Here is a 13,675-nt window from a genome sequence, read left to right as displayed (position 1 = left end):
GTATTGAGTTGCTGCCACATGATTGGCTGAATCGATTCTGCATTAATATTCAGGTGTACAGATGTACCTGATAAAACAGTTACTGAGTGTAGATATTAATCCACCCCAAATATTAAGCTCATATTCGGGCTGGATGTCTCCACCTGTATAATGCCAACTGTCATGTAAACATATCATTATACCTGCAAACAGTGTAGCATTGCAGCAGCAACATGGAAAACGAGAGTCTAGTACAAGTAATTAATAACGGAAAATATTGCAGGAAACCTGGTGTAAACAAGATATATCAGAGAAACACACAAGAGACAGGAGATGCTGGAATATGGAGCAACAATCTGCTAGGAGAACTCACCAGGTCAAGGAGCAACTGTGGGAGGAAAGGAATTGTTAACATTTTTGGTTGAAATTCTGCAGATACTGATTATCAGAGATATGGAATTCTTTTTATCGCTCAGCTCATTTTCATTTCTTCAGCTATCATCACAACGAGGCACATGGTCCAAAGCTTATTATGGAACGCATAATTACATTATAATGCATTTTATGTATCACACGTTCCCTTTGCAATTGGTGATTTCTGACATTAATCATCAGACACAATTGAGATTCAATATTATTATCAATGACATTAGATGCATGAAAGACTTTACACTCGAGAAAGGAAACTTCTATGTTCAAAAAATATTCATTACTATCATAACATTCAATACTTCTCAATTAATTTAAAGATGCTTCTCTGGCAATGAAGAAACTAATATCAGACGCTGGAACTAAAGACTTTATTCTGGGGTATTGAAGGGCAAATGATAGTCCTTTAAAATATTTTGAACCTGCATTCAAGTATGTGACCATAAGACCATTGCACACAGTAGGTGAATTAGACCATTTGGCTCATTGAACATGGCTGATTTATCAGCCCTCTCAATCTTGCCTTCTCCCTTTAACCTTTGACACCCTGACTACTGAAGAAGTGACCAACTTCTGCTTTAAATATTCCCAATGACTTGGCCTCCACAGTCATCTGTGGTAATGAATTCCACAGATTCACCTCCCTCTAGCTAAGGAAGTTCCTCATCTCTGTTTAAAAGGGATTATTTTTGCACTGTTATGCCCTCAGCCCCCTCCTTTGTGAGAATCGCAAGAGCCCTAGTCGAGGGGGGGTCAACTGACCCAAGAGAGAAAGAGACGTGCTGAATAGACACAGGAAAATGGGAGAGAGAGAGAGAGAGACGTGCGGAAGACCACGTTCTCCCAAGGAGCAGAATAAAGGCGACATTGACTATTGTCTCATGGAGACCACGTGAAAAGCCCTCGGGCAAAGTGGGCTGTTTGAGAGACAGATCGCATTACCTGCAACCTGATTGACACCTGCGATCCCGTGAAGAAGTATAAAGGAGGGTCTGAGGGGGGGAACCCTCAGACGCACCAAGGAGATACCAAGGAAGCACGATACCGATTCCCGTAGGAGCGGGAAGCCATTTTGAAGGAAGCCACGTGCGTTAGATTCCAAATGTTGAATCTGTGGCTAGAACCAACGAAAGACTGCTTTTAACTAACAACGGGGAAGCCTGCTCCCCTGATTCCAAGGATTTGCTCTGCAAAGACAACGGGCAAGTGTTTATCCTTTCTAAATCATCTCTCTCTCTCTACAACGTGAAAACCCCAGCGGTTCCCAAAAGGGAAAAGCCTGCAAACTTCTGAGTGACTCTTTATATTTCAATTGGACTCAGTATTACCCCTAGACAACTATAGAGCTTATTGCTGATTGATTATTATTACACCGGTGTTTTAGATTGAGTTTTGACGATGTATATGATCTGAATGTTTTGTATTAACCATATGTTTGTGCCCTTTTTGAATAAAACGTTTGAAAATAGTAGCATCCGACTCAGCTGATCCCGCTATCTTTGCTGGTAAGTTACCTGGTTACGGGGTTACGTAACAGTACACTTTGTACTTCGAGGCTGTGCCCTCTGGCTCCTAAACTCTCCCACTATAGTAAGCACCCTCTCCGTGTCCTCTCTGTCTAGGCCTTTCAATATTCAATAGGTTTCAACGAGATTCCCTTCCACCCCAACCCCCATTCTGTTAAAATATTTCAAAAATTGTAAGTTTCTGAATTAAGCTTGGAAGAATGAGTACAGTCCCCAAGCCATCAAACACGCAAGCATTATATAATGCAACTATATTATAGTTTAAATGTTATATACATTTGCCCATCTAATTCATGTGTTTCTATCCACGTTTTTATTTTCAGTATTCTCTACAGTGTAGAAGTTACGACTGAGGAATTTATGCAGGATTTTATCAGTTATACATGCAGAGCACATATTCACTGTTGTGATCCTATCTCTAATATTTGTGTGAGACTCCACAAGAAAAACACTGCAGTTTCAGTCCTTGCATTACAATAGTTATATAGCTGTTGATTAAATGCTATCTTTACAAACCGGTTAGTATTTGGAGGTTTTATATCAGTTCAAGCATCTCTGTTGGCTGCAGGCTGTGAAAAAACTATATCTTTTTTTTAAACCCCCAATGAATAACAGAGCTCATGGAATTATTGCAATTCCCTCTTGCGGGTTTGGTTGCCCGTGATAATGCATTTGCACTGTGACTGTTAATTAGCCCTGACAGCGGATCTGATGCAGCAGAGACAAAACTTCTACGTTAAATCAAATTTACATTCAAACCTTAAAACTAAAGGTCAAATGCTTTCACCTTTTATGTGAAAGAATGAATCTATTTTCAAAAGCTGATAGGGTTCTTGATATCCTGAAGTGAAATAGAATTCTCAAAACATTGGAACTGCAGGTGCTCTCCCAATGGGGCTACCTTACTCACAGGTATAGCTATCATACTTAAGATTTTTATTAACAAATTAGCTTAAAGTGTGCTCCTGTAAGTATCGATGATTACGGTATATGTGCAAAGAAATAGTTAAGAGGTGACATCTGGGGAAAGTAGGTTGGTGACTGGCAAGAAGAAAGTGTCTGGAATTGGGAATAGATACATTTAAGGACAGATTGCCAGAGGGACTGATGAATGGAAAGGAAAATAAGATTGTGAACAATTACCATTGATACTGATACTCAGGCAAGAGGCTGAGGGATTTCTGTACATTATTCCACAGCAGAAAATAATGGAACACGCACAATGCTCACCTGAGTCTGTAATGTTTCCAAATACTTTTCAACAAAAACAAATAATGTAAATTCTTGTAAATATTTCCTTTAAAATTCCACTTATCATTTCTGAATTAGATATTCATTTTAGACCAAATGTCTAATTAGAATGAAAGAATTGTGCCTGACTTTATTGTGAAAATTGCTTATATAGAGCACTTTGAGGATGTGGAATATTTTGAACTCTTCATGCCGAGGTCTGGGACATTAGAAAATGTTCTAGGCCAAGGGTTCCCAACGTTTTTTATGCCATGGACCCCTATCACTAACCGAGGGGTCCACAGATCCTAGGCTGGGAACTCCGGCTCTGAGCATTTTCTATTGAGGTGAGTGTCATTTCCCCATCACATTTTCTGCATGTGATTACCAACAATGATTGGATGATAAGATTGTGATTGGCATCCATTGCCGTTCAGTCACTGTAAACTAGTGCATCATACAGAAAGTCGAGTTGGTAGTCAGATGCAGGTATCACTGTCAATTGCAATTGTTCAGAATCTTACTGAATTTTCACTTCCCTTTCCATTTCCAGGGATGAGAAGGGATATAACTATGAGAAGAGGGGGAAGAAATTGATGGGCATTGAGAAAAGATCTGTGTGTCTTCAATGGCCACAGGAGTGGTAAGAGAGGATTGGAAGATGGCAAGTGTTGCTCTGTCGCTCAAGAAAGGTAAAAGGAAGAAAGTCAGGAATAATAGACAAGCCTGACATCTGTGGTGGGCAAACTAATGGAGGGAATTTGCGAGCATGTGAAGCATAGTCTGATTTGGAATAATCAGCATGGCTTCGTGAGGGGCAGATAGTGCCTCACGAGCCTGGTTGAGTTTTTCAAGGGAGTGACAAAGGCAGAGTGGTGTATATGGATCTTGGTAAAGCATTTGACATGGTTCCACATTGCAGGCTCCTCCATAAAGTCTGGGACATGGGATCCATGGAAATTTGGCTGCATGAGTTCAGGACTGGCTTGCCCACATAAGGGAGAGGGTGGTCGGAGATGGAGCCTATTCTGCCTGGATATCAGGGACTAGTGGTGCTCCACAGAGATGTGCTCCGGGACCCCTAATCTCTGTGATTTGACTTGCTTATAAACTTCTTAATGGTCTGGAGGCAGAGTACATTACAGAATCACTTTAGTTTTTATAATCCTGCTCGCACTCCAAGGTCTTCCGCTAGCAGTTTTTTTAAAATTTAAAAGGAAAATTGGAAGGTCAGCTTTTTTTTTTAAACTAAGCTTGTAGAGTATGGAATTCAATACCTAAAACTACAAGGGATGTACACTCAGTTGACACTTTTAAATGCCAGCTTAAAACCTATTTAACCTTTCTTTTAACAAACATCATTTTGTCTTTTGCTTTTATGCTTGCAGTTGATCCCTTTGTAAAGCACCTTGAACTACATCATTTGTATGGAAGGTGCTCTTTAATAAACTTATTAATATATAATGATTGGGATGAAGAAGTAGAATGGTGGGTCAGTAAGTCTGCAGATGATATGAAGGTTGGTATTGTGGCGTGAAAGGTTTGTCATAGAATATAGACAGGATACAATGCTGGGCAGAGAAATGGCAGATGGAGTTCAGTCTGGTAATGTGAGGTGTTACACTTTGGAAGATCAAACTGGAAGGCAAACCACAAGGTTAATGGCAGGATTCTTGGCAGTGTGGAAGAACAAAGGGATCTTGGGGTCCAAATCCATAGATCCTTCAAAGTTGCTGTTCAAGTTGTTAGGATGGTTGTGTGTTGGACTTCATTAGTTGGGCATTGAGTTCATGAGCTGCAACTTTATGTTGCAACTCTATAAAAATCTGGTCAGACCTCAGCGATTCAGGAACAGCTTCTTCCCCTCTGCCATCCAATTCCTAAATGGACATTGAACCCAGGAACACTACCTCACTTTTTAAAATATATATTATTTCTGTTTTATTGCATGATTTTTAATCTGGTCAATATACGTATACTGTAATTGATTTACTATTATTATTATTTTATTTTTTTTCTTCTATATTATGTATTGTATTGAACTGCTGCTGCTGCAGCAACGTTAACAAATTTTACGACACATGCCGGTGATAATAAACCTGATTCTGATTTTGACTTGGTATTGGATTCAGTTAGGAATGCCTTATTATAAGAAAGATGCGGAATCCTTAGATAGGGTGCAGAGGTTTACCAAGATTAGAGAACATTGCTTATGAGGAAAGGCTGAGGCAGCTAGGGCTTTTGTCTTTGAAGAGGAGGACGAGAGGACAGCCAGCATCTTTTCTCAGGGCAGCAATGACTGAAAAAAGAGGACATATGTCTAAGGAGAGGGGGTGATGTCAGAGGTAGGTGTTTTTTTTTAAACTACACAGAAAATTGTTGGTGCCTGGAAAGCACTGCCAGGTGAGGTGATAGAGGCTGTTCTAATGGAGACAGTTAGATAGGCACATGGCTGTAAGAGAAATGGAGTGAGGGGTTAGATTGATCGTGAATTAGGTTTATTTAGGTCAGCACAACCGAAAGGTCGACACTAAATTGTACTTTTTAATGCTCTATGCTCTACACTCAGAATCAGATTTAATATCACTGGCATATGTCGTGTAGCTTGTTGTTTTGTGGTAGCTGTACTTTGCAATACATAATAATAAAAAGCTACCATTTCAATAAGAAATATATATTTTTACATATATGAAAAAAAAGTGAGGTAGTGTACATGGTTCTCATTTTTCATTCGTGCCACTACATTGAACATCAGGGCAGTAAGAAGATGGAAAAAGTAAACTAAGTTTATCATTTGAAGTAAAATGCTAATGATTTTAATTGATTTCTTCAGTACTTTAGAACATTACTGTACCTGAAATTATATGTAACAAAACCGATGATTTTCAGGCTTATAGGATTATTACAAGTTCTTTCAAACATTAAAACTGCAAAGGAACACAGAGGGCGTGGAACCTCTGTTATAAACATGTAAATGCTTTATTATTGTTTGTCACTTTTTAAAATACTTCATAAATATAGGTAGATGATCTACTGATCAATTGTTGTAATGAGTTCCTCATAACTCTCGTGTTCCAAAAAATGAAATTGGTAAATTAAGTTTAATTACCTATATGTGTATATTTTAATGACCAAGATTAAAGCCGGCTTGTTATTATATGGACCATCTTCTGGTTGTCAGTAGCAGTCATTGCTTGATTCGAACTTAAGCATGTTTGTGGATTAAATTCTCCTTAAGACAATAAAAACTCTCGTACGACATTTGGATAGATTAGTGAGTGTTGCACTCTCGAACTTCCTGTTTTTCTTCAGATGTGATTTTTGAACAGAAATCATTGATAACGTTCTTGGGTGGAAGCTTCATGTCATTCGTTCAAAGACTTGTTGGTGAATTCTCAGCATTGACCTTCCCAGTATTTTCCCCCCAACCAACAGTCATAAAACAGGTGACTTGGTCACTTATACTGCTAGTCTTTAGACATGCTATGTAAAAATTGGTCGATACATTTTTTTAAACAATCCAATTGAGAAAATATTTCAAGAATATTTTCTATCTCCTTTACCATAGCATTGGAGAGGGACAGGAACAGACAAGTTAGGAAAGTATTTAACTGGAGTAAGGGGAGATATGAAGCTATTAGACAGGAACTTGGAAGCATAAATTGGGAACAAATGTTCTCAGGAAAATGTATGGAAGAATGTGGTAAATGTTCAGGAGATATTTGTGTGGTGTTCTGCATAAGTACATTTGAATGAGACAGGGAAAGGATGGTAGGGTACAGGAACCACGGTACACAAAGGCTGTTGAAAATCTAGTCAAGAAGAAAAGCTTACAAAAGGTTCAAAAAACTAGGTAATGATACAGATCTAGAAAATTCCAAGGCTAGCAAGGAAGGAGCTTAAGAATGAAATTAGGAGAGCCAGAAGGGGCAATGAGAATGCTTTAGTGAGCAGGATTTAAAAAAACCTGAAGGCACTCCATAAGTATGTGAAGAGCAAGAGGATAAGATGTGAGAGAATAGGACCAATCAAGTGTGTCAGTGGAAAGGTGTGTATGGAACCAAAGGAGATAGCAGAGATACTTAATGAATACTTTACTTCAGTATTCACTATGGAAAAGGACCTTGGCAATTGCATGGGTGACTTACAGTGGACTGAAAAGCATGAGCATATAGACAATAAGAAAGAGGATGTACTGGAGCTTTTGGAAAGCATCGAGTTGGAAATGGGTGAGATATACCCCAGGGAATTGTGGGAGATAAAGGAGGAGATTGCTGAGCCTCTGGCAATGATCTTTGTATCATCAATGGGGACTGGAGAGGTTCCAGAGAATTGGAGGGTTGCAGATGTAGTTCCGTTATTCAAGAAAAGGAGTAGAGATAGCCCAGGGAATTATAGACCAGTGAGTCTTACTTCAGTATTGGTAAGTTCATGGAGATGATCCTGAGAGTCAGGATTTATGACCATTTGGAGAGGTATAATATGATTAGGAGTAGTCAGCATGGTTTTGTCAAAGGCAGGTCATGCCTTACGAACCTGATTGATTTTTTTGAGGATGTGACTAAACACATTGATGAAGGAGGAGTAGTAGATGTAGTGTATATGGATTTCAGCAAGATATTTGATAAGGTACCCCATGCAAGGCTTATTGAGAAAGTAAAGAGGCATGGGATCCAAGAGGACATTGCTTTGTAGATCCAGAACTGGCTTGCCCACAGAAGGCAGAGAGTGGTTATAGATGGGTCATATTCTGCATGGAGGTCAGTGACCAGTGGGGTGCCTCAGGGATCTGTTCTGGGACCCTCACTCTTTGTGATTTTTACAAATGACCTGGATGAGGAACTGGAGGGATGAGTTAGTAAGTTTGCTGATGACACAAAGGTTGGAGGTGTTGTGGATAGTGTGGAGGGTTGTCAGAGGTTACAGCACGACTATGATAGAATGCAAAACTGGGCTGAGAAGTGGCAGATGGAGTTCAACCCAGCTAAGTGTGAAGTGGTTCATATTGGTAGGTCAAATATGATGGCAGAATATAGTATTAATGGTAAGACTCTTGGCAATGTGGAGTAGAGGGATCTTGGGGGTCCAAGTCCATAGGACGCTCAAAGCAGCTGCGCAGGTTGACTCTGTGGTTAAGAAGGCGTAGTGTATTGGCCTTTATCAATCGTGGAATTGAATTTAGGAGCTGAGAGGTAATGTTGCAGCTATATAGGACCCGGGTCAGACCCCACTTGGAGTACTGTGCTCAGTTCTGGTCGCCTCACTACAGGAAGGATGTGGAAGCCATAAAAAAGGGTGCAGAGGAGATTTACAAGGATGTTGCCTGGATTGGGGAGCATGCCTTATGAGAATAGGTTGAGTGAATTTGGCCTTTTCTCCTTGGAGCGACGGAGGATGAGAGGTGACTTGATTGAGGTGTATAAGATAAGAGGCATTGATCCTGTGGATAGTCAGAGGCTTTTTCCCAGGGCTGAAATGGTTGCCACAAGAGGGTACAGGTTTAAGGTGCTTGGGAGTAGGTGCAGAGGAGATGTCAGGGGTAAGTTTTTTTACTCAGAGAGTGGTGAGTGCGTGGAATGGGCTGCCGGCAACGGTGGTGGAGGTAGATACAATAGGGTCTTTTAAGAGGCTTTTGGATAGGTACATGGAACTTAGTAAAATAGAGGGCTATAGGTAAGCATAGTAATTTCTAAGGAAGGGACATGTTCGGCACAACTTAGTGGGCCGAAGGGCCTGTATTGTGCTGTAGTTTTTCTATGCTTATGTTTCTATATGACTAAACACTTTGAAGAGGGTAGAGTAGTAGATGTAGTGTATATGGATTTCAGCCAGGTATTTGATGTTACCCTACGCAAGGCTTATAGAGAAAGTAGGGAGGCATGGGATCTAAGGGGACCTTACTTTGTGGATCCAGAACTGGCTTGCCCACAGAAGGCAAAGAGTGGTTGTAGACGGGTCATATTCTGTATGGAGGTTGGTGACCAGTGGTGTGCCTCAGGGATCTGTTCTGGGACCCCTTTTCTTCGTGATGTTTATAAATGAGCTGGATGAGGAAGTGGAGGGATGGGTTAGTAAATTTGCTGAAGACACAAAGTTTGTGGGTGTTGTGGATAGTGTGGAGGGTTGTCAGAGGTTACAGCAGGATATTGCTAGGATGTAAAACTGGGCTGAGAAATGGCAGATGGAGTTCAACCCAGATAAGTGTGATTCAATTTGATAGGTCAAATATGATGGCAGAATATAGTATTAATGATAAGACTCTTGGCAGTGTGGAGGATCAGAGGATGCTTGGGGTCAGAATCCATAGGACACTCAAAGCTGCTGTGCAGGTTGACTGTGTGTATTGGCCTTCATCAGCCATGGGATTGAGTTCAAGAGCCGAGAGGTAATGTCACAGCTGTATAGGACCCTGGTCAGACCCCACTTGGAGTACTCTCAGTTCTGGTCACCTCACTATAGGAAGGATGTGGAAACTATAGAAAGGGTGCAGAGAAGATTTACAAGGATGTTGTCTGGATTGGGGAGCATGCCTTATGAGAACAGGTTGTGTGAACTTGGCCTTGGAGTGACGGAGAATGAGAAGTGACCTGATAGAGGTGTATAAGATGATGAGAGGCATTGATTGTGTGGATAGTCAGAGGCTTTTTCCCAGGGATGAAATAGCTAACACAAGACGGCACAGCTTTAAGGTGCTTGGAAGTAGGTATAGAGATGTTAGGGATGTTTTTTTTAAAAAACGCAGAGTGGTGAGTGCGTGGAATGGGCTGCCGGCAACGGTGGTGGAGGCGGATACAATAGGGTCTTTTAAGAGACTCCTGGATAGGTACATGTGGCTTAGAAAAATAGAGGGTTATGGGTAACCTTAGGTAATTTCTAAAGTACATGTTCGGCACAGCATTGTGAGCTGAAGGGCCTGTATTATGTTGTAGGTTTTCTATGTTTCTAAATATTTTATTATTTGCATGATATTTTAGGACTTTGTGTGTTCATAAATAATGCATACAGATACAAAATGGAGATCAAAAAATAACTGCAGATGCTGGAATGATAATTTTGATTCTCTTACTGCAGATGCTGCCCAACTTAGTGACTGCTTTCAGCATTTCTTTTATTCTTATATTAATATTTATTTTAATTATTCGGGGCTGGGCAAAGCTTTACTAAGTGCTTCACTGGAAATTAATCTGCCAATTGATTAAAACAAAATAAGATGTTAAAGAGAACAACTCAGCATCATTGCTTTGGGAATTGTGGTATGCTGCATAATGAAACCACTCTTAAGATGCACAGAACTACTTGATTACAGTTTAAACCTCTTCCTCTATTGCCACAGATGGAACTATTTTGCAGCTCCACAACAGACAATTCTGAAGACTGAAACATGTAAAATTACACATAATCTGCACCATCTTCCAAGGATATAGATCTCATTATAAAATAATGTGCAAACTACAGTATCTGAGGTGCAGAGTGAAAAAATGCTTATGTTCAATGTATGATCACATAATAAATTTGATGAACAATATTGAATCCAATGTCCTGCCCTAGTTTCCAATTGACAGATGATCTTTTCTGTTAGAGGAACAGAAGGGAGTGATGCACTTTTCAACTCAACACTGAACAGTGCAATGGTACACAGAGGAAAAAAATCAAACTAATTTAAACCATGTTCATTGCAAACTTTCTATCTCTCAAATAGTCCAGTCATGGGGAAAAGAGCTTTCATTTCGCAATTCCCTTTGGAATTCTAACTAGATATTTTATCAGTAGTCGTGTCACAGTGCATTACTGAAGATACTTCACACATAGCATTGGCCGCTAGTGGTTGCGATGGTTTTCCCATACACCTGAAGGAATATCAGTAATGCATCATTGATTGTGCAATATTGCGTGGGTGAGACAATTTTCAGGCTTAAACATGGTCTGAAATTGCACAGGAACAAACCTCCCAGTGGAATATGAATGATTTTAAGATGGCATAGCATTTTCAATAACTTTACACTCTCCTTTTGCAGGTCTGTGCTCAGCACATATAAATTTATATACTAGCGATACTTAATATTTATATTTACAGATATACTTTATAAATTGAAAATGACCAAGGTCAAGACACTCCAAAATATGTACATCCTCTTATGTGTCAAATATAGTTTGTTACTTACATTTTTACATAGGGATCTGAGTAGCCATTTGCATCCATAGCTGCTAAATGTGCACATCGCGCAATGCCAACAACAAGCCCAGTTTTCTGTGAGCTATACTTCAGGGAAATGAGAATCCGACCTCGTTCCTCCAGTGACTTGTCTTCTGTTTTATCTATCTGCAAGGAAGTACAATATTAAATTTATCATTTAATCAGCTGTAGAAATGCAAAGAATTCCACGCACCGACTAATGCCGAAGAACAGGTCCTTCCACTTCACTTATTTCTTTTTTTGTTCAAATAACAAATAGGATGCACATACCATAGCTTGCCAGGGATACTGCCTTACATACTGAAATGGTCATTAGAGGCCAATTGTTCCCTCTCTCCACAGGCATGCTTTGTATGCATTTTGTAAATCTTCACTGTGGTATTTCAGAAAAAGTAAAATTGAGGATCAGCTTGTCTTCTTGGGAAATTTATTGTTGAAAATATGCATGAACAAAAGTACATTAAAATAAGTGAAAATGAAACAAAAACTACAGATACTAAGAATCACAAATAATATTTTTCTTTGGTCAACAGGAAAACCTTGTTAAAAGTACGCATACAGCCAGGACTACAGGCAAAACTGCCTGACCACAAAGACATACCGTACAGCCTGCGGAAGGATTACTGTAAAGGTTTATGGGGGCAGGATATTCAACAGGGAATATCCGCAAAACTGTGTTTGATACCTAACATGTCGATAACAATTTTGCTTATTTTCACACTTGGCGCAAGATGACTGTTCTAGCAACTAGAGCTGCATCATTACTCTTTTTGATTTCAGTCGATCAAAGCTGCATTGCTGTAGGGGAGCACACAATCAGTCAAGCATCCTGCATATAGTAATGATGGAAAATTGTGGCAACTGAAGGGGGTTTACAGAAAAGATGAATTAAGTAAATGACACAACAAAATGGAGCACATTACTTCAGGAATCTTCATCTGAAACACAGTGGGGAAAAATATGACTGTGAGACCAAATGCAGCTGGGAGTACTGTTTCCAGGGGCTCCCAACCTGGGAACTCCTGTTTCAGATTTTGGTGGACTAAAACCAGACACCACAGCAAAAAAATTATTTGTCATATTGATGCAATTTCTCGAGGCCAATTTTACAATGAAAACAAGGATTAGTACTACACTAATACGTAGTTCCTGCCTTAAACAAGCAAAACCTGTTAAGAAATTTCCCTTTATTCTTGTGAAGAACACAAACACCATTGAAAGAGCCAATGAAGAGATAGAGTTAAGGTGTGTACAATATCATTTTTTAAAATATTGCTAATTTACAGAAGCATCATTTTTGAAGCCCTAAAAGATGCAAAACTGAGTCTGTTAAATTAGGCTTGGGAGCAGATTGGTCATTGGTGACACACACCAATGCTGGAGGAACTTAGCAGGCCAGGCAGCATCTATGGAAAAGAGCACAGTTAACGTTTCGGGCCGAGACCCTTCAGCAGGACTGGAGAAAGACTGGAGCCATCCCCTTCTCTCAATTCCTCCATCTCCACCGCATCTGCTCTCAGTATGAGGCTTTTCATTCCAGATCGAAGATGATGTCCTCCTCCTTCAAAGAAAGGGGCTTCCCTCCTTCCACCATTAGTGCTGCACTCAACTACATCTCTTCCAATTCACACACGTCATCCCATCCTCCTGCTACCCTACCAGGGATAGGGTTCCTTTTGCCCCCACCTACCACCCCACCAACCTCCACGTCCAGCACATAATTCTTCGTAACTTCCACCATCTCCAACGGGATCCCACCACCAAGAAAATTTTTCCCTCCCCACTGCCCCTCCCCACTGCCCCCCCCCACTTTCTGCTCTCCCCAGAGACCACTCCCTATGTGACCCCCTCGTCCATTCGTCCCTCCCCACTGATCTCCCTCCTGGCACTTATCCTTGCAAGCACAACTGCTACAACTGCCCCTACACCTCCTCCCTCACTCAGGGCCCCAGACAGTCCTTTCAGATGAGGCAACACTTCAGCTGTGAGTCTGTTGGGGTCGGGTCATCTACTGTATCTGGTGCTCCCGGCGTGGCGAGAACTGACATAGATTGGGAGACCGCTTTGCTGAGCACCTAAGCTCCAGCCCCCAGAAAAAGAGGGATCTCCCAGTGGCCAGCCATTTTAATTCCACTTCCCATTCCAACACATCAGTCCATGGTCTCCTGTTCTGCTGTGACGAGGCCACACTCAGGTTGGAGGAGCAACACCTTGTAATCCGTCTGGGTAGCCTCCAACCTAATTGATTCCTTGAACTCCCAGTAATGGACCTCCTCCCTCCTTCACCATTCCCCATCCACTTTTCCATCTCTCATCT

At 40.7% G+C, this 13,675-nt stretch overlaps 1 protein-coding gene across 2 annotated transcripts in view; it reads right to left on the bottom strand.

Moving 5' to 3' along the window:
* LOC140731757 (double C2-like domain-containing protein beta) overlaps window positions 1-13,675 on the bottom strand; it is a 282,625-nt gene that overhangs the window by 55,968 nt on the left and 212,982 nt on the right. For both annotated transcript variants that reach the window (XM_073053525.1, XM_073053526.1), the window contains one exon: window positions 11,327-11,484. In XM_073053525.1, the coding sequence (XP_072909626.1) occupies window positions 11,327-11,484 (158 nt within the window). The remainder of the gene's footprint in view (window positions 1-11,326; window positions 11,485-13,675) is intronic.

Source organism: Hemitrygon akajei, chromosome 8 (genome assembly GCF_048418815.1).
Source record: "Hemitrygon akajei chromosome 8, sHemAka1.3, whole genome shotgun sequence".
NCBI lineage: Eukaryota > Metazoa > Chordata > Chondrichthyes > Myliobatiformes > Dasyatidae > Hemitrygon > Hemitrygon akajei.
This window is presented reverse-complemented; position numbering and strand designations above follow the sequence as displayed.